The 21,267-nt window shown below is 38.3% G+C and overlaps 4 protein-coding genes across 7 annotated transcripts in view; 2 read left to right on the top strand and 2 right to left on the bottom strand.

The window, feature by feature from the left end:
• Positions 1-21,267, bottom strand: part of LOC116171081 — a 194,677-nt gene that overhangs the window by 29,384 nt on the left and 144,026 nt on the right. The gene's annotated exons all lie outside the window — the stretch shown is intronic.
• On the top strand, positions 3,750-5,785 carry LOC116171079 (trypsin-3-like). The gene is made up of 5 exons (XM_031487748.1): positions 3,750-4,152; positions 4,318-4,546; positions 4,598-4,782; positions 5,017-5,358; positions 5,406-5,785. Exons 1-5 carry the CDS (start codon positions 3,928-3,930, stop codon positions 5,691-5,693), a joined length of 1,269 nt encoding a protein of 422 aa, XP_031343608.1. The 5' UTR covers positions 3,750-3,927; the 3' UTR covers positions 5,694-5,785.
• LOC116171087 (mitochondrial fission 1 protein-like) lies at positions 10,099-10,980 on the top strand. Its single transcript, XM_031487755.1, has 2 exons — positions 10,099-10,256; positions 10,422-10,980. The coding sequence occupies exons 1-2, from the start codon at positions 10,212-10,214 to the stop codon at positions 10,827-10,829; spliced, it is 453 nt and encodes a 150-aa protein (XP_031343615.1). The 5' UTR covers positions 10,099-10,211; the 3' UTR covers positions 10,830-10,980.
• Positions 17,467-21,267, bottom strand: part of LOC116171075 (leucine-rich repeats and immunoglobulin-like domains protein 1) — a 129,488-nt gene continuing 125,687 nt past the window's right edge. For all 4 annotated transcript variants that reach the window (XM_031487743.1, XM_031487740.1, XM_031487741.1 and 1 more), the window contains one exon: positions 17,467-20,272. In XM_031487743.1, the coding sequence (XP_031343603.1) occupies positions 18,752-20,251 (1,500 nt within the window). In that variant the 5' untranslated portion in view covers positions 20,252-20,272 and the 3' untranslated portion in view covers positions 17,467-18,751. The remainder of the gene's footprint in view (positions 20,273-21,267) is intronic.

Raw genomic sequence — 21,267 nt, forward strand, 5'->3', positions numbered from 1 at the left:
CAGGACCTTACATTTTGTCCAATACCAGCATTTATTTTATTTTCTTTCCAAAAATTTAGTACCACGTCATTTTTAATTTAAAAAAGTGATTTGGGAAAAGGTGATGGCTAGTTATAAGCAAAAACCCGTAAAAATTGAATATTTTTCATGGTCGCACTGATGGCCACCATATTATGCTCAACTCGGTAAAGCAATTTCCCACCATCCCATAATTTCATATAAGGGTAAAATTCATACCAGATTAGAATGTGCAGTGAGCTAAATTTTCACATTTCATGTTGATTTACCTATACGTAAAATAATTCCTTACCACAACTAAGGGTAAACTAGTGAGAGAAAGAACTCACCCTTAATATTTCTTCAACATCGCTATAACGGTTTAGATGATACATTCGGGTCGAACACTAACGTTAAACTAACTTTATGTGTAAAATCTCCCCTGATAACAGATAACCGTGACTAATATAAAACAGGTCATTTTCTTTAGTGTGACCAACAACTATGAGTAAACGCTCAAATCGCTTCGAAATATTTTACGCTTATTAATCTTTGAAGGCAACCGATTTAATAACCAAAATGCACGTGTGTTGACACCAAGATTTGATCATGATAGGTAATTTTCCCGGAAATGATGTTTTCGAAAAATTTAATGAAAATTAATAATTTCATTTCTGTACATAAACAAAAACACGTCGTGATTTTGTGTTGTGTACAACATTTTTTTGAGGTTTTAAATTTTGATCCCAACTTTCGATACACTTTGTAACATTTGTTGTAAGTTAGAAGCGGTACACACTTGAACCAAAGGCTCATAATCCTGATCTAATTTGATCTGCTCATTTTATTTTATTTCGTAGTCAGGATACGAACACAAAACGTTTTGTAAGCAAAACGATAAATTTTGGCCAAGGATCTCGAAATCCGTTAGGATGCAAGACATCAAAAGTACCCCATCATTAGCCTTAACAGTAGTAGTGAATCTGTTCCTAAAAATTACTCAAAGAAGAGCCAGTTGCAACCACAAGCACTAGCACCTGATATGGTTATATAACACTCCCTCGGCAACCCTATTTATGCTTATACCGAGTCTGTAAAGCAAAATGCTAATGATTTGAGCTCCATGTCAGATACATGGATGCCAGACGGACATATAATCGTAGCGAGCACACTTGATTATGTCCACAGAGCAAGAAACTTCCTACTCTGAGGTTATGTCCCCAGTCGTTTTTGGTATTCAAAGAGAAGATTCCTAACCCATGGATGGCACACGGATTAGGTTTAATTGCTGGTCGCCCTCATCGGAATAATTTTTAAATAATTGTTTATCGCAACTAAGGTAAACTACTCATTGAAAGAACTCACCCTTAATATTGCCTCAATGTCGCTATGCTTAGGATAAAGCATTCGAGTCAAGTATTAACATCAAACTAAATTTGTACGGTACGCTGCGTGAGGTAAATTGTGTCCTGATAACAGATTACCTTGACTGTTAAAAGTGGTCTATTTACTTTACTGTGTATTACGAAGAGTTGATAAGTAAGCCGATTTAATAAGCGACATGCAAAAGAGGTGGGTATGACACGTGTGTACAAAAAAAATGTTTAGCCCTGTTGTAGATTTGCTTCATCATCGTAGGTAATTGTACTCAAAAATAATGTTTTGGCAAACATAGTCGTATAATGAAAATTAATAACAGCCATTTGTCATAGGCACACTTTTATTCCTCTACATAAATTACGCTACACGTCGTGCTCTAGTGTAGAGAATTGATTGGGGTTTCATATTTAATTTTTTGGAGACATTTTCTTGCGAATCTAGCTAATGGAGTTCTTCCCCTGCCACTTTATAGTGTCTTATATTGAACAAAAAAAGACGTTCTTTGGTTTGAGTTAGGGTTATTTTTAAGAGATTTTGAATGTTTTACTATTATATTAATTCCTTTCCCATTTTTTGAATTTTCATCTGTTTTTCGCAATCAGGACACTAAAAAGGCTGCCAAAAATTTAACACGTTTCGTTACTCTTTCAACCTACTTAGTACATAGTCATGATATATATCGAAAAAATCGTAAAAAAGGGTCTTGTAATCTTTGCTTCTCAGATCCTTCATTAACTCGTCTTTCCTACAAACGGTTTCTCTTGCCAGTTCTTCTTCGTCAGCAATGAATTCTTCCACAGTTACTGTATCTTTTTCGGTTTGGGCTTTCTAGACTCTCAAGCCTTTAGGGCAGCTATTTCCCTTAGGGCTTTATCTTCCTTCCCAAGTTTGCAGTACAGAAACCATTCTTGACAGTGTACGCCCTTTACCTGTTGTTGTCATCTTCGGCCCTAGCCTTGTACCGGTAGTGCTGGACACGTACCTGTCGCCTTTCTAATTTCGTTGACTGACTGAATCAGTTCGCCTTTAGGGCCAGTTCCCGGCGCTCAGGCATTCCTTCCAACTTTAGCTGATCCAGCCCTATAGCACTTTGGTCCAGTTTTGGAGTACTTCATGTCGTATATTCGCTTCACCACACCTTGCACTCCGAAGACATAAAGCGAAATATTTCTACCCTCCCTTAGGCGTAACTGATACAATAAATTACGTCCAACAAAACTGATCAATTATCACAGACTATGGTAATAATAGATTATATTGAAATACACTTATGAAAAAAATGTCCTTGCTGTTGTAATAAATCGATTACTTAACGTCTAAAACAGGAATGGTTTTGTTCAAATTTATTAATTCATCCTTGGTCTACTCAAACTTATCAGACAATCATCAAGCTTCCTTTTTAGGAATGTTGCACTGCACTTCTGTTTTACACCTTCAAGCTAGAAAGTTGAATTTGAGGTTCCTCCCTTAACAATGCAAAAATGGCAGTAATGTTTTTGTTACTTTTTGCACCCGACAAACAAATTAAGAAACAATCAAGACCAATAAAATTACCATTAACTCTGACCTACTGGAGAGAAATTCTAAATAAGTCGATATCCTTGGGTTACTCAATCAATACATATTAAACAATGATATTGGAATTCTACTAATTAAGAGATTAGCATCTTATACTCGTGCCTTGCCAAAGCCACTAGCGTACAAAGATTAATCGCAAAAAACCTAAATCGAGTAAGAAAAATTTGTATTGTCAGTTATGAGCACGTAATGCTTTGGTGTGCATAACCATGTTTGATTACTAAAAGCTTCACCACGTAAAACGTAAATCCATTAGTGCTACCATTTTATTACGAATGAACTTGTGTTCGTATCACCCAATATCTCGATTTATTTGCATGAGATCAAAGAGAGCCGGCCTTGTAAGTCAAACTTATTGGACGGTTAATTACTACGGGATCACATGGATATCGCAAGTCATAGTAAGGGTCAAAAATTAAAATTAACGGGCCACTCCACTTAATGGACCAACAAGGACACTCGCCAAACAGTGAAGAAAAAAGTTTGTCAGAGTTCCAGATCCTCGAATTCTTCCAGTTCTTCAATTTCTTCTATTCTTTTAGTCATCGAGTTGTTTAAAATTTCACGTTGTTCCATTTCTTTACTATTCGAATCGCTGATGGGTTCTTCAAATGATTTACTTCTGTTTCTTTAACTTCTTGAAGCCCGGAAAATTGAAATTTTCGTAAAAGAAAATGTACCGCGTTTGTACTAATAATAGGTGTTTGCACTGGTCCTGCAAACCACCGATTTTTCTCACTACAGGCAAATAGACCCGTATGAGTTTAAAGATTTCTTTCGCAAATTAATTGAAAAAATGCCAATGACGGGAAAGGTACTGAACGCTTTCTTTTGCTTCACAATGTATAAATCGATAGAAAGAATTTTAGCTTTCCATTGTTACAGATTCCCTCCAGATTTAGACATGTACTCGTCCATGATCTAAGCACGGAATTTGAAAGTGACCACCACCGACAAGGTTTCCGAAACGAAATGATGACTTCAAACCATGCCGCTGGCAGTCCCAAGAATCCGTTATTTACAAAATGGAGTCCATGGTCGAGATGCGAGGATTGTTTGCAGAGACGTATGAAGAAGTGCATCAGCCCGAAGTGCAAGCAATCGAAGTTGTACGAAGAACGGCCGTGTCCAAGGCGGCGATGTCAAAGGCGCCGAAGAGGCCAAGTGAACGGTGATTTTAGAATAATACATGTTGACGTAAGGGCTTGAATTTTGCCAAAATAAACAGAAGTGGTGGTCGGTAATGTTGCAAAATTTATTAATAGCCTAACATATTTGAGATGACACCGTAATCCGCTTCTATTTATTTTTATTTGGCACTACTAGTTACGTCATTTTTTCAACAGAGTCGCGATATTTTAGGACGATATGAGAAAAGGAGGTGCGTCACTCCCAGGACGTACTTGGACTAAATGGTCCAAATGGTCAAAGTGCAGCCAGAAATGTCGTACGTACAGGTACAGAATGTGCAGAAAACCCGAAAAATGCAAGAAAAGGAAGCGTCAAAAGCAAGGGGCGTATTGTTACCACGACAATTCCAGATGTGAGCGGTATGTGTTAGACTTAATGGACACGAATAGCAGACGAATAGGTTATTTTCGTCGACTAAATTTAACGTTCAATTAAATTTGTCAAATTTTAGACACGACACGATACGAGTATAATAATAAGCCACCACAAGTTCAAAGCACGGATGAACGGGTTAACGTTAAGAAACCTAATTGTGGCAGAGCGCGTCGAAAAACGAAGATGTTAAAGATTATCGGTGGAAAAGAAGCGAAAAAGTACAAATGGCCTTGGCATGTTGCTGTTATCAATAGATACAGAGTAGGTAATTCCACTTATAAGCTTTTTGGCAGTCGCATCAAGGTCGAACAATTTGATGCCATTAAATTGAATGGATTCAATGAACCAGTTTGTTTACAAAATAATTCTTTCAACTGAGCTACTGTAGTAAACAATTTCTTTGCCAACCAAGAGTCTCCACCTCACAATTCAGTTTTGCCAGTCACATGCAGAAATGAAATCTTCTTCAATGCTGAAAGTCATTTTGCGTTTCAGGAGGTATTTTGTGCCGGCACACTAATAGCACCACGCTGGATTTTAACAGCAGGTCACTGTGTCAGAAGCTATCTACGAGTTCGCCTAAACGAACACGATTTAAGTAGCATCGACGGTCGAGAATTGGAGCTAACGGTCCAAAAAGTATTCACGCATCCCCGTTTTAATCATCAAACGGTCGATAATGACATAGCACTCCTTCGATTACCTCGAGCAGTTAGTTTAACACCTGTTTGCCTGCCGATTACGGAACCCGAATCTGAAGAGATGTGTTCCGTCATGGGATGGGGTAAGCTGAATAGCAGTGACGAGTACGGTTCGACAGTGTTACACGAGGCCAAGGTAAGAATTGTACTTGTCTTCTGGTAGGGAAACGGTTTCTGTTGCAGATACCCGTGGTACCGTGGGTAACGTGCACGAGATCATACAAAAAGTATTTTTTAACGACAAACATGTTTTGCGCTGGTTGGGCGTCTGGCATTGCCGATACCTGCGCAGGTGATAGTGGCGGAGGGCTTATGTGCCCATCTCGGAACGGAACTAAACCCAACCGATACTCGATCCAAGGAATAACAAGCTTTGGAGATGGCTGTGGACGACGTAATAAATATGGCATCTACACAATGGTGTTTAATTACTTAGGATGGATTAATTACATTATCGAGACTTATTCATAGTGGTAGCTAGTTAGGTATTTATTATTGTTATTGTTATTATCGTACAAACGTTTATAATAAATTAATTTTAATAATAAATTAAATAACCCGTTTGATGTTACAGTTGGAAGTCTAAAGATTAAAGGAATAAGGAATTGTAACTGGAACCTTGAACGCCGACAGGATTTTTTTATGGTCCATATCGGCGATTAGGGACACTACACCGACCATAGTCGACAAGGGAAACTAGCCCATTTTTCCCCAAACCTCATCACCATATAAGTAGTATTGCTGGCGGTCGCAATGCGTGTAGGAAAATTTTATAGCGGGCAAATTCGGGAAAACGGATAAAAAACGGAAATTAATATCGCGGTCGGACAAAGGTCAGTCAAACAGGCAAAAGATCAAACTTACTTTCGGCACGTAGAACGCAAAAAGATAGATAGATCCGTCCAAAATTGAGGGGTTTCCTTATTAAAAAAACCAATTTGGTACAAGTGGAACAGGGAATATCCAACTCGTCGCGCATTCAATATCGCAACCAATCAATTCGATTTTTAATTAAGTACTTGGCTACTGTTCGTGCTAAAATTCTCGAACATCTGGAAATCGATTCGTTAATTAAGCGCGCAAAATTTGACACCAAAATATCCTCGGTAGGTGCTCCTTTACTGTAACTCATTGAATTAGTGCATGCTAAGTATACATACTCAAAAGGCCAAACGGAAGCGCGTGAACTCTTTACAATAATTAAGTTTATGTTAATTACATGATTTCGGGCATAAAGGCGGCTGGCGGTTATCTCATTCTAGCAGGCACGGCGCCAACGGATAACGGGCAAAACAACTCGCTTCGGAACTTGTTCTATCCTTGCTTTTACTTATTATAAGGAACTAAAACGGCCTATAAACAATTAACGGCGCAGAAACCAAAAAATATTAATTGTCCTTCATCTTTTCCAGGACAAGACACTTCGGTGGTTACAAAAATAATTCCAAATTCCGACAGGAACGGTCTCCATGGCATCGCGCAGAATTCTCGAAATTACGGTTTTCTATGTAACGAAGCCCAAACCAATCGTTACTATACAGGGTGGACCTCGGAAACGGTAAACTCCACTCAGAAGTGCTTCGTTACAGTAGTAGCTTTATTGAAATTTATAATCTTATACCCCGCGTCCCACGGATCATTACAACTATTGGGGGTAATATAATATTATAATCACTTACGCTATTTTTAGCGTTTATTAGAGATTTATATTCTCTACGGAGTCGTTTGTATGCGTGATGCAATTCCGCCGACCTATCCCCCGGTCTGTCATTTTGGTAAAGTTGTTGGACGTGTCTCACGACCTTGGGAGCTGCACGTTATCGGTTATCCTTATCCCACCATAGGTTACCCCGTCACCTCTCGTATGTGGGATTTTAAAGGAAATGCACTGTTTACTCATGTCTATGATACCGTTCTGGACACGTGTTGTGGCCATGTCCAATTCCTTTTTTGAGTCTTAGGGGTGGATTAGTAGATCAAAAAACATTCGATCCCGAAAGGGTTACATCAAAAACATCGCATATCATGGATGTACTCCCTTTCCACCAACAGTTTAAAGTATGCCGTAGCCAGCACCCAATTTTCCCTCGGTGGGTTTGAAATATCAACTTGGCAGCTTGGGCAAAAGTTAAGGAAGGTTTTAAAAGCCGAAGATGTTGAGTGGGGGCTGCTGTGTGAACATGAGAGGTGTTGTTACGGGTTGCTGACCGCTCACGCCGCTGTAGCTTGGCGCGTAACCAGCTGTGCAGTCAGGGCACTTAAGATTCCCCGGTTTTGAAGATTATCAAAAACTAATGGTCTCGGATACTGGAAAAGCTCATATTTTTATCATAAAGTGAAAGTCCACATTTTGTAACACTACGTTTTAAAAATTATAACGCTAAGATGAACCCCTTTAGCGTCGATATATATTTCTTTCAAATACCCCCAAAAGAAACAATCGCAAACGCTCAAGTCTGGCGAGCGTGCAGGCCACCTAATATTCCCCTCAGAGAGACCAGAGGCTGAGGGAACATTTCTCTCAAAACATTCATAGAGACTCGAGCCGTGTGGGCTGTAGCTCATCTTGCTGGAACAGTTCGGGTTGGGAAAAAGTTTTGCGTGGTAGGTAGGACGCGCCCTCCTCGGCTGAGGAATCGAGGAGTCTGGGGTGGTAACCCTAGCTAAGTATCTAACGTGGTTGCTTAGCCTGTTCGCGGATCGACCGAAGTCGGCTAATACCGTAAGCCCTTTCTCAAGGGGCGATAATTAATGTCTGCGGATAGATACCCGAAGTTACCACGGGGAGGTGTTTGTCTCCGCTAGTCTGTCACGGGGGGCACAATTAAACAACTCGCATACAATTTTCAAACCAATACGACACTATAAAATAACGCTTTACACACCACTCGCAGAAAAAACGCACTTTAGAATGTAGATGCCAACCTCATCGGTTACAATTCTGCCACTGCGGCTAATAACAAAGAATATAAAGAAGATTCATATGTACAGGGTTACGTTTGAAGAAGAACATATAACGGTTATGGCGACATCGTTCCCATTTAAGAAGACATAAAAAAAAATGGGATTATTTTAGTGCCACTATTTCCAAACACTACTTACTGATAGATCGCAGCCGAAGGCCGGAGGATGTTTCCGTATTTAAACCCCTTAAGCCTGTTTGGACAGCTAGTAAGGAAATGGAGGTTTGGACATTTTCCTGAAGAAGTTACGCGTTTTACATTTCTAACAGTTCTCCATTCTACGAGTATTTAGAAAAAGTAGGTTGAATATATTTGATAAGCGAAATGTGGATTATTCAAAATGCATAGGTACCTAATGGAAAGATTTCTGAAGATAGAAATTTTGAATGTACCAAGAAGCAGGCTTCTGCAAAATTGGCCAAACTTTTGGAAAACAGAATTGAAACTACTAGCATTATCCTTTAAGACATATTTAAAGAAAGGGGTTATATTAAATTGTATGACATATGAGCACAAGTTATTACTGAGATGGAAAGTTGTAAGAACAAATCAAATAACAAATAATTAATCCATTATTCCTCCAATTTGCCTATGCCTGACCCACGTAGCCTCTCTGTGAGTGGTTCATTTTGTTCCTCTGTGCTCGATCACTTGTCTTGTAGTAGCTCCCCTGGAACTGGGCCCTCCCTTGATTAACCAAAAAATGCGCCGACGGATGCAGTCCTCCTGAAAAAATATTTCTTATTACGAAAGAAAAGAAAATCAATATGGGACAGTTCGGGCAACATTTTCAATAAAAATTGCAATTTACGTAATCTGCAATTTTCCATAGGTGTCCTAGATTCTACAAAAAAAAATGCTTGCTGATTCACTATTCAAGAATTAGGTATACTTTCCTTTAAATATTAAAATATATACAGGCATGGAAGAAATGTTTGCCAATAAACTGGAAAGAAACCCAATAAACATTATGCGAGTGTGAAGTGAGATATACACAACTGACTAAAAATGCTGATGCCATTCATGCGTCTTTTGAGTAGGCTCGTTGTATGATCTGTGAGGCTAGTATCAATGGCATATTTGATTGCCACTGACAATGTCAACATTGGTAAAGTTATGTCTCTTTCAAACCCATATAATATTTATTGGGTTTCTTTCTTGCTTATTATAAATCAGGCCTGCAATATTTTTTTCCATACCATTCTTAAAAGTGTCCATATAATTGCACATTTATCCCATATTAAATTTAACCGCTTGCATCTTTTCCAAAGTTCCAATATTTAAGAAAATTCTGCAGGTGCGAAAGAGAGTTTCATAAAAGTTTGATAAAAGTGCACATCCGCCAAGACAGAAGTGTTCAATGAGATTTTCATTTGTGAACGAGAATGTTAGGTATACGCTTTGGCAGGGTACACTTCTTGTAAGGTTTTTATCAGAACTGTGGAGACTTGAACAAGAATTATAAAACCTCAGAAGGGTGGATATCCGCTAAGGTGAAAATATTGAATGACGCAGCCATGAACGAGACGGTTATGAATCTGAAAGTGACACACTTCTGTTAAGATAAAACTATAAAAGAAATGGAATTTGTAGATCTAAACGAAAACTTCAGTAAGGAATTGTAACTTATTTTATTTTGTTGATTCACATGTCAAATTACTGACTTGTTTATTTTAATTGACATCCAGTTCTTTTATCTTTTATCTTATCTTGTATTTAATTTGTGTTGTTCAGAACTAATGAAATCGCCCTCGTAAGTGCAACAGTAGTTGCCCCATCTATGATTGAAATACAAAAGAAGGTAGAAAAGTATTCTTTTTAGCTGAGAAACAAATTTCTGTTCTGTCCTAACCGATACCGAAAGGAAACTTTTGGAGGATTATGACGCAGTGAATACAAAGTCCGAGTAAATCATTTCGTATGGTAGTCTAGTCATAGGAATTAAATACACTATTTCGGGAGGTGGAATAATCCCGCTTGTATAAAATCTACATTATCGACAAATTTATAAACAAAACCTAATAAAATGGATGACGTACTAACAGAGACTGTTCCTGCCGAAGAATTAAAAGTAAGTAACTTACGAAAGTTGGATTTAATTCTTTTTAACATTTGCGAAAGCGTAACTGAAATATCCATTAGAAAGACAACAATGCAACACCTGCCACTAAAACAGCCATGATCGAATGACAATTAAAGCTAACCTTTGCCCTCATATAAATTGTAATTGTTCCAGAAATTCGAAAAGGCATATCACGAGCAACTATACAAGCAGGATGTCACCCCGAAAGCACAATTCGAATACGCCTGGTGTCTCGTACGCAGCAAGTATCCGGCCGACATAAAAAAGGGAATATTTTTACTGCAGGAGTTGTTTCGAACGCACGAGGAGGGCCAGAGGGATTATCTGTACTACTTAGCAATTGGCAACGCGCGAATAAAGCAATACACCGAGGCCTTAAAGTACGTACGCTCATTTTTAAACATTGAACCTGGTAATTCGCAAGTGATAGCGTTGGAAACGACGATTAAGGCTAAAATGGACAAGGAGGGGCTGATGGGAATGGCGGTCGCCGGTGGTGTAGTGTTAGCTATCGGAGCTGCAGTGGGATTAGGAATATCCATTTTAAATAAAAAATCCTAATAGCTAATTTTGTATGGGTGGCTATACGAGGCTACCTGTAATATGTTCTTGGTTATTTATTATTACTTTGTTGATTACTTTGAATTATTCAAAATGTCAAATATTTAGTTAGTATGTAGGATAACAATAAAATTGTGATTTATTTATGGTAGACCCTTTGGTTTTCAGTAAACAGACTGAAATTTGGCTATGTAAATTAAGTGTCTCATTAAATTTGCTTTGTATTCATCTTTTTAGTTGCACCAATAATTCCTTGTATACATAACTTAATGTTGCTTATGAATAGCAAATGTATTTTGACAATAAAATATGAAATGAAGAGCTTTACCTTTAGCAAACCTCCAGTTGTAGGTAAATGGCACTATTTGCCCATGGAGATGGCTGGCAATATTATTGTTACATCTGTGCAAGCAAATTAGGCGTTTAGCAAGTAACTTGTACTGCAAGTTAGCAGTATAAATAACAAGATCTTATGTGCACTGCAGTTTAAGGAACTTGAAGGAGTCTGGGAAAGATACAGAGGAACTTGCACTGAGTTTAGAAAGAACTATGGAAAAAGTAGCAATAAAATTTCACTTAAGCTTGAGGGAAGATAAACATGAAGATGCTTAAGGAGAAGTAGTGCAGATGAGTTTGAAGGAAGAAATCGAACGGAAGTTTAGAGTAACTTAAGAAATGTTGGGCAAAACATCACAGAAACCAGAGCTGGGCAGTGCTTTGAAAAAAAGTGCTTGCTAAAGGACTTCAATTACTTTTAGTGCTTAGAGCTCTGTGCTTCAATTACTTTTCTAATTCAGGAAAAAGTGCTTCAATTACCAAGCACTTTTTAAAAGTGCTTGGAGCTTCAAGCCCTATTGAACTGCTTGAAGCACTTTCATACAATTTCGAGCACTTCTAAAGAGCTTCAAGCACTTAATCAAGGGCTTCAAGCACTTATAAAGAGCTTCAAGCACTTATAAAGAGCTTCAAGCATTTTCAAAGAGCTTAAAGCACTTTCAAAGAACTTCAAGCACTTTTTAAGGGCTTCAAGCACTTTTTAAGGGCTTCAAGCACTTTTTAAGGGCTTCAAGCACTTTTTAAGGGCTTCAAGCACTTACAAAAAGCATCAAGCACTTTCATAACGAAGCTCTTATCGTGAATTAGGTGACGAATTTAGAAAACCCTTAGTCTTACTCATTCCTTCACGCCTACTCTGACGTTACCTACGTGTTCTGTGCTTCTAGTCTGCAGTCTGCACATCCCACTTTTGACTTCTTGTTTTTCGTATTGTACATACCTACTAAAAGTTTACAAATTTTCTCTGTGCATTTCTTCACGTAATACTATCACTAATTTCAATTATTTCAGAAGATACGTCTCGGTAGGTACGTACTTACAAGTAACAAGTGTCAAGGAATTTCCCAGCAACATTCTGGATTTTTTTCTTGTGGTACCTACTTTTATAGCACATGCAGTTATTATTTCTACATTAGTCATTACCCATGGGTACGGGGAGAGTACTGTACCGATAACAACATTTTTTTGTTTACCTAATCGTTTTAAACGAAAATTTGGACAAGCAAAACTTTAGCGATAAAACCACTAATTCCTCCAGTATAATTACGATGCGGAAGTACTGTTTCTAGCGTGTTTTTTAAAGTGTTTCCAGCAGGCTAGAAACCAATTTTGAAAAAAATTCAAAGGGCAGTAACTTTTGAACTAGTAGCCCAATCTTGGAACTGTTTGAAGTTATCGATTCTACAGGCCACATTCTATAAGAAAATATTTTTTCCGGGTCGATCTGAGAAAATTTTTTTTTCGGGGCTCAAAAAAAGGCAGTGTATAGCCTTCCTTTTTTACCAAAAATCGACTACATCAAAATTTCTCGGAAAAACACTTTTTCTTATTAATTTGGGTGCATAGAATCCAAATCAATTTGTACTTTTTCGATCAGCTTCTCAATCAAAAGTTATAGACTAGAAACCCTGGTTTCCAGTAATATGAAAGGTGCTTTATATTGTTTATATTTATATTAATTTATATTGTCAATTACTGTGATTCAAGCACTTTTAATGGCTTCAAGCACTTTAAATGGCTTCAAGCACTTTCCAAGGGCTTGGTGCTTTGTATTTTCAATTACTTTAGAAAGTGCTTGGTAATTCCAAGCTCTTTAATCACATAAAAGTGCTTAGGGCTTGCAAGCACTTTTATCAAAACAAAGTGCTCGCCTGCTCGGTGCTTAGTGCTTCAAGCCCTTTTCAAGAGGGCTTTACCCACCTCTGACAGAAACTGAGGTGCATTTGAACAGAGAAAGTGAAAAACAGGAAAATTTAAGAAGGGATTAAGCAAGGTTTGAGGGGAATGTGAGAGGTGCTTTTTATGCAGTGGTGGATTGTAGATAAAAGCACAATATAACCTTAGAGGCTCAAAAGGGGGGTATAAAGTTACCTTGCTCTAGCCACCATATAATGGGGGTTTCAGAGAAGAGTGTGCGTTGGATACTGGATTAAAAATTAACAAAATACGGTGGGGGAGACCAAGTGACCATATTTGAAATAAGAGACGTACTTGTCGTGACCCGTGGCAGGTAAATGGGGCAAGACTAATTCATAAGAACTATGAAGAATACATTTAATGGGACCTTAAAACAAATTTGGCAACTATTATTGGTGGAAGCTTAACAGGAATATGTGGGAAACTTAAGGAGAATTTGACAAAAGAGAAAACCTTAAGAATTAAAGGAGGAAGAATCAATTTTAAGGAAACGTGACACGAACGATGGAGGGGGAAACGGAGGGTAGAATTTATAATTACTAGGGGAGGGGGTGCAGACGGAGAAGAACTCATAGATCCTTAGGGAGAGCGATCAGAGGGATAGGAAGAGTACGTAGAACAACTATAGGTATTATAGGGCAGAATAAGAACCGTTAGCTGAATTCAGCAACCAAACATTAAACGGCAAAAACTATAGGGTTTAGTATACTTAGGTCAGAGTTCGACAAAGCTATAAAGGAGCAACAGGAGCAGATGCAGTATCAGCAGAATTAGTAAAACACTCGGGAACAAACGTGCAGCATCTGCATAGGCTCTTTAAACTATCAAATAGTATATATACGAAACAGAGGGCAGATGCCGGATGACCTTCAAAATGGTAGGTTGATTATGATCCCGAAGAAAGGAGACGTAGAAAAATTCGGACATTTCAGGACAATTAGCTTACTGGCCCACGCATAAAAAAACTAGCTAAAATAATCTCCTTATAGGAGAATAGAGGATAGAGGAATAAGGGAAGCTGGCGGATGACCAGTTCGGGTTTAGGAAAAACGGTGACACGCGCGAAGCTATACGAGTATTAACGCTTAGGACAATATTAGAGGAGAGCTAAGAGTAGGAAAAACAACTTATATGGCTCGTAGATCTAGAAAAAGCATTTGATTTGCGATAATGGCAGAGCTAGGAGATAGTATAGAAAGGGAACAGAGAGCGGTGATTAACGTAGAGTGATATGAGGCCGCGGCCAAGATGCAGAGGGGGGTCAGACAGGGCTATCGCCAGCAATATTTAATCTACATAGAAACCATAAGTAGAGTAAGCAGGATTTCTACCCAAAAGCTCTTCAGCTCTTTCTTTTATGTCTAAGAATATGTGTACCAAATTTGGTTCAAATCGGTTCAGCCGTTTAGACGGAAATGACAGTATACAGATGGACCGACTGACCAACATCATCGAGATTTTGTTTGATTCAGATTCCTGGGTGCTTAAAAACGTGTATTTCCGTCAAAAAAGTGAGGGAGCCTTTTTTTAACCCCCTGTAATACCTCCCTTACCAAAGTTCGGGTGGTAAAAAGCATTTGAACAAAAGCGGAACCTGCTTAAAGATTCGGGATGGATATTAGGAAAAAGTAAAAGTATGTAGGATAGAAGCATTCCAAATGTAGTGCTATAAAGGAATAGAGGATTAGTACAATTAGCTATAGAAGGTAAGTCAGATGACGAGAAAGGTACAGGACGACAGAGGCTTTATTAGATATAGACCAAATAGTTTAGGCACGTAGGCAACAAAAGGGCAGTTATGTAGAAATGAAAAGATTAGCGCAGGATAGGAAAGGGTGGAGAACTGCGTCCAACCAATCCTAGCATTGAGGGCTCTGAGAAGAAAAACACGGGGAAAACTTTAAGTGCAAAGTGAAAAATAAATTGAAAAGAATTTGATAAACTCGCGTTTGAGGGAAGCTGGAGGCGCGAAGAAAAAATTGTGCAAAACGTTTGAACAGTTTGAAAACTTTACGAAGGTTTGACAAGATCCTGAGCGGAATGTTGAGATGAACTCAAGCTTAAACTGTATTACCTCAATTTCAAGACCTTAGGTACCAAAGCAGTGAAAATTTTATTTAATTTTAATTTTAAAGAAATAAAAATGAAGAAAGTTGTTCAAGTTCGATTTCTGCATCAATTTTTTCAACCATGTTTTGTGGCGATTGCGTCACTCTAAAGAATATTTAGATACTTAAGGAATTGTGCAAAGATCTATTCCTGATGCAAAAGAAATTTCAAAAGCCATTGCCATCGAGTCCTATTGATCTTAGTGAATGATGAAAAAAATATGCAGGTCACCATGGACGAATGATGATGATGATAGTTCACAGTAGGTGCATTATAGCAACTACACGCTCCTATTCAGTCCTGGATTTCTCGTGCAGGTTATAAAAACCTATAGATAAAGAAAATAAAAGCATAAAATTAAATTCTTTATTACTATAGGTAGGTACATATTAAAAGTGATTCACAAACCCTCGCATGAGTCCAACACCAAAAGGGGACAGACGAAGTAAAAACCTCTCGGACTTCGACCTCCCTCTATTAGTATTTGTGTTAATTACGTTTCCTTTATAAACTCTTATACGAGTCATCATTGAGTTCGCTTTCTCAAAACCCTACTCTTGTATAGGCAAATGGATAGGTAATCCTGGAACCAGAAGTGTTGACAAAATATCGCGTCACCGTAGGCCCCAGAAAGAAACTTACGGGTAAATGCATTACAGCATCTGTACGCTACTCATATTGATAACATTCTTTTAATCACGTTTGATGAGTACCTATCCGTCGAGTACACTTTAGTTAAAACTCTACTCCATGAAGAATTTAAATAATACAACCACAGATAAAATATTTATATTTTATCTGTGATACGACGTCTGTTTAACCAGATTTACTGGAATTAGGTAGCATACGTACTAAACTTCATAGGTAAAAGCAAAGAGTAACCATAATTATGGTTACTCTTTGGTAAAAGCCATGGAGTCTAGCTTAAAGTCTAGTTACCTTTACCGGCCTGGGATACTTAGCTTCACCACTAATAGTGGCTACTGAGCCCCACCACCACGACAAGGTGTATCCCCTGGTGGGGAATAATTTTAACAGACCAGTAGGTGACACAACTGCAACTTCGGATTTTGGGTATTGTTTTATCGATCTTTTTAACAAGCCTAACAAGAGACATTTCGCATCAAGAAGGCCCATCCCTAAAGATAATGCGAAAAATGCGACTTAATTTGGTAATTTTGAACATGAACAGAAAACAGAACTGATAGTTTTTGAAATGTTGAAACACATCTAGGGGCAGGAATTTTGGAAAGATTTTTAAAGAATCAGACAGGGAAACACCGTTAATTCCACCGTTCATGGGTTTACTTAGAAAAAAATAAGAAACAGTAAGGACATTGGATGACTTAACTCCGAAACGATACAGTTTGGGCCATTGGTTTATTTAGAAAAATGCATGCTGCGCGTACTGTCGCCGGAGTGCGGGGCATCAAGCTGGTAGAGCGTGGCGCCAGTTCGATCTGGCAAGGAGAACTGGTTGTTTCTTGAAGCGCAGTCGAAGCAAGCATTGTCCTTACAATCAAAACTTCGGAGCTCTGTTTTTAAACGTTTGCGGCCAGCGACGCTACGCTCTCATCGGTTGACCGTTTTGACCAATGAGAGTGCAGCACGTTTTTATAGTTTGCTGCCGAATTTGTAAGCGGCGCCTCACCACATCTCTCCCCCATAATCATGGGTTGCTCTTGATCCCCACCACCACTGTACGCTGAAAATAGACGATAAAGATCTTAGCTGTATGGTTTTTAAAACCTTTGAAGGCTCTGATCCAGAGAAAAGAGTTAAGTATAAGGATCTTGGGCAAGTGAAAGTGAAAACGAGCTTAAAATTTGGGTTTGCGAGATTGAAAATTTAAATGTACACTTTACCAATTTGTAAACAAATTGACAATTGGATATAAGAACAGTTTGCAACATTTTTATGGTCGTGTCTTAGTCTAGGACTATTGTCAGCTTTTCCACTTAAATTGTTTGAATAAAGGACTTACTTCTATTGTTTAACCATAACTGTTGGTAGTAAATTGTTTATTTTAAGTTCAAAATGTCTACGCACAATAAATTAAGGTATTTCTCTTGAAAAAGACAGCTACTAACCTCGCCGGATCACGCAGAAAGCTGCAGTTTTTCTATTAAAATATACCATTTTAAACTTTTGTTTGAGCTCCCATCCTGAATTCTTCATACAATGTTAGTGAAAGACATTAAACATCGTGAGGTGGACGGCCATTTGCTTCCGTAAATTCGAATTACATTAATCAGTCATGAAAGACAATAAGAAATCAGTTTAAATATCTCGTTTATTCGTAATAATTAGTATTGATAAAGTTATATGTACAAAACACTATAATATATTTACAATTATAAAATGCACTTAGTTTTATTATACACAAATAAAGAAAATACTCACACATTCGATTTAAACATACTATGACTAGCTCTTAATTGTATGTAGGAATTGTATTACAACAGTTACGAACAAAAATAATAATTCCAGTTGCAAATCCCTAAGTATACAAGTAATAAAGATGTACGAACACCTGCCTAGGTATATAGACTTTCAACTTAATAAACAATCACAACCACTATTACAAACTAATATAAGTAAACAAAACAACAGTTCTTGAAGGAATGAATTCAACTAACCGCTTATCTCACATACTTTTTTAAATAAAAATAATAAATATCTAAAGTTTAGAGTATTTACAAAATGTATATAGAATATTGCATATATTAGGTTATATACACACAACGATTTAAATATTTTCAATTTTTGAAAATATACAATCATCTTCATAGACTGCCGCCCACAAGAAAATTCGGTTACCGCGTTAGAGAATTGTGAGCTAGGAACAAAAAGTGGCACAGTAAAAATAATCTAAATATGCAGAGGTTGTGAGAAAGGTACCACAAAAATTAGTTAGTACTCCTAGGTTAGATACACTGTATTTTGCAGTCATTTTCCTTCTATCACAATCTGAATATTTTAAATCTTTGTTTATATATCTTACAGTTAGTGTACTATTTTTTTACAATTAGGAAGATTTAGGATTTAATGTTGTAATTGGTCATAATCCTGCTTAATCTTTAATCGTACAAATATAGATCTCGTTTTGGTTACATACTAACGAAAAAGTAATACAGATAACTATAAGGTAAATAAACAAAGTAAGTAATCACCTATTTACATCACATTTCGAAAAGTGGGATAAAACAAAACCTGACGGTGGGGTCTCTAGGGGTCAAAAATATATTTAGCTGCTATTAGCACAGTCTCTATATTTCGTTTAAATCACATTTTTGGAATGGATTCATTATTGCTCAGTTAAAAAACACTGGAGTCCGTGGTTAATGTTGCTGATAAATATCTATGGGACTTGGATACCGTGAGAATCCGTTTCTGTTGTCTCTGGGCGCTTTTAGGGAGTGCGCCCTACAAGAATCCCCAGCGATATACGTAAATCCCGTGACGGGGAGTGTGCCCCCTGGCCCACGTGGAGGCCTAGCACGCCGACCTTCACCTCCATCGACACAAAATACCCCGGAGGGCGGCGCGCTAAGTTCTAGCTACAATTCCGTCACCGGAATCGGCTTAATGTTATGCTGAGCCGATCGCATGATGTAATCGTCGTCGGAAAATGTTTTCTGATATTCGTGTTCCTTCCTACTGATCGCTCGCTTATTCCATTTGTAATCCTTAACAGCTTCACGAACGCGCTGCCGGTATCGGAACAATAATAATCCCAAACCCCCCAAAAGTATAACGGCACTCACGCACAACGTCACTAAAATCGCCTGCTGTCGTGGATCGCTGAAGGAGCAACCAAGATCGTCCGCGCCCAAAGCCCGCAACGAGCGCTCCTTGAGCGGCATCGGAAACGAGCAGTGCACCGTTGTTAAATTTTTAACGGCCATTAAATTGCTAAGCCACAGTATATGACAATCACATTTGACAGGATTATCCGAAAGCTCTAATACTCTCAATTCGTTCCAGGATAACCAGGACTCCGAAAAGGTTTTAAACGCATTCTCCTTCAGTATCAGATGCTTTAAATTGGGTAAACCGACTAGTGCCCCGTCTTCTATACCCTCCAATTTTCGGTTGCTCGCCAAAATAATCGTTTCTATATTTAAATTATCGGCGAACGCTCCTTTTTCGATATTCACCAAATGCGTGGCGCCGGTAATGTCCAATTTGCGCAAATTGCTTAATCCCTTAAAGGAATTCAACTCTACCGTTGCGAATTCATTTTGTCCTATCGTTAATTCCTCGAGCCGCGATAGATGCGATAACTGTTTCGTAGGTATTCGACTTAATTTGTTGTCCGCTAAATTGAGGTTCCTTAAAGTATTCAGACCTCTGAAAGCGTCACTGCTGATGTCTGACAGAGCGGCGCCGCTTAAATCTAGCACCGATAACTTATTCAGTCCCTCGAAGGCATCATCCGGAAGAAAAGTAAACGAGTTAAGGCCGACGTGAAGTTCGGCGAGGCTTCCCATGAGTGGAAACGATGGCGTCGGAACCGACGTTAGCTGATTATCGTCAAGATATAAAACCCTTAACGCTAGCAGACCATCAAAAGCCAACGCATCAATCTTCGATATTCTATTCTGACCGAGATTTAGCTCTTCCAATTTAGAAAGTACGGTAAATAAACCTCTCGGTAACTCCTCCAGGAAGTTTTCTCGTAAGTTTAAGACCGTTAGAGATTTTAAGCCCTGAAATGTTTTGTTCGTGACGCCCGATAGCTTATTTTTATTTAAATGTAATTCTTGTAGTTTCTCTTGGTAGATAAAGCTTTTTGTTGGAATGCTGATTAAGTGATTACTGGAGAGATCGACATATTGGAGATCTTTGTAAAATTGAAACGCGGCATCTATCGTCTTGATTTTGTTGTTTCGTAAAACGAGTCTTTGTATCGCGGGATTTAGCGTTATTGGTAAAACGTCTAATTTACTTTTTTCACATTGCACTACGTAGGTCTCGTCGTTGCAAACGCATCCAGTTGGGCACCCTACGGCTTGGACTGACGACGTTAATAATCCCAGGAGGAGAAGCTTCAACATTGCTGTTGTTGTCCTCGGCCACTGCAAAAGAAAGATGAAGTTAGTACAAAGTAATTTAAAATCGTAATTGTTCGACCGAAAAGGCATAACTTTAGCCATGAACAGATGTTATTGAGTAATAAAAGTTGTCACGTAGTCCAATAAGAAAAATAAGAGTTTTAAACGTTTCAAGTTCCAGAGAAGTTTCCAAAGGAAAAACTTATTAAAATTATTGCGAGTTTTTATAATTAATATCCGGCAACTAACGCGGAAGTAATTTTTATCTCCAAAGAAATAAAAACGAATTTTCAACGCTGCTAAAAGTTTTGCAACGAGGGACACATTCAAATAGCACTAAGCGCCTGTGGATAAGAGAGAAAAATAATAGTTGGGCTGCGTTAGGTCTCCGGCCAATCATACTGGCGGCGGCCGTGTAAGCTGCTTACCGTCCCGTTGGGGGACATTACACAGATTGCTGCGGAGGCACGCACCCCCTAACATTGCAGTAAATTGGAATTATAATGATTTCCTACTTCGCTTGATTATAATGAGTATTAGTCGAGAAGAACGCAAGAGTACCGAAATTCATTATAATTCACGATGTGAAGGCAATAACTCATTCCGACGCTGTTTAGATTAAACAAAAAGTGACAGGAAACAATGCATGACACGAATATTGAAGATCTGCGCGCAAATGTGGTGATATCAAAAGAAGCGAATTTCAGAAGGAAATGTCAAAAGAGTAATAAAAATAAACGTGACAGTCCAATTGGGGCATGTCAATCACGATACGGCCGATTAATTTCATCCCTTCCGGCCGATGTGCATGGGAGCGTGGTGGAGTCGTGCCAACTTTTTGTTAATTTATGGCCAAATAAGGTAATGGAAATATCTACGTCATGTTAGAAAATGAGCTTCCGAAAGTGCAGTCGCTTGATGCCTGTCGACCGTTTCGGTAGAGGGTAGCTCGAATTTTGGCTTCATCGATTTACTAACGAGATCGCATTTCAAAACACAAAAATGTTCATTACGGCACT

The sequence above is a fragment of the Photinus pyralis genome, unplaced genomic scaffold (assembly GCF_008802855.1).
Source record: "Photinus pyralis isolate 1611_PpyrPB1 unplaced genomic scaffold, Ppyr1.3 Ppyr1.4_LG5, whole genome shotgun sequence".
Classification (NCBI taxonomy): domain Eukaryota; kingdom Metazoa; phylum Arthropoda; class Insecta; order Coleoptera; family Lampyridae; genus Photinus; species Photinus pyralis.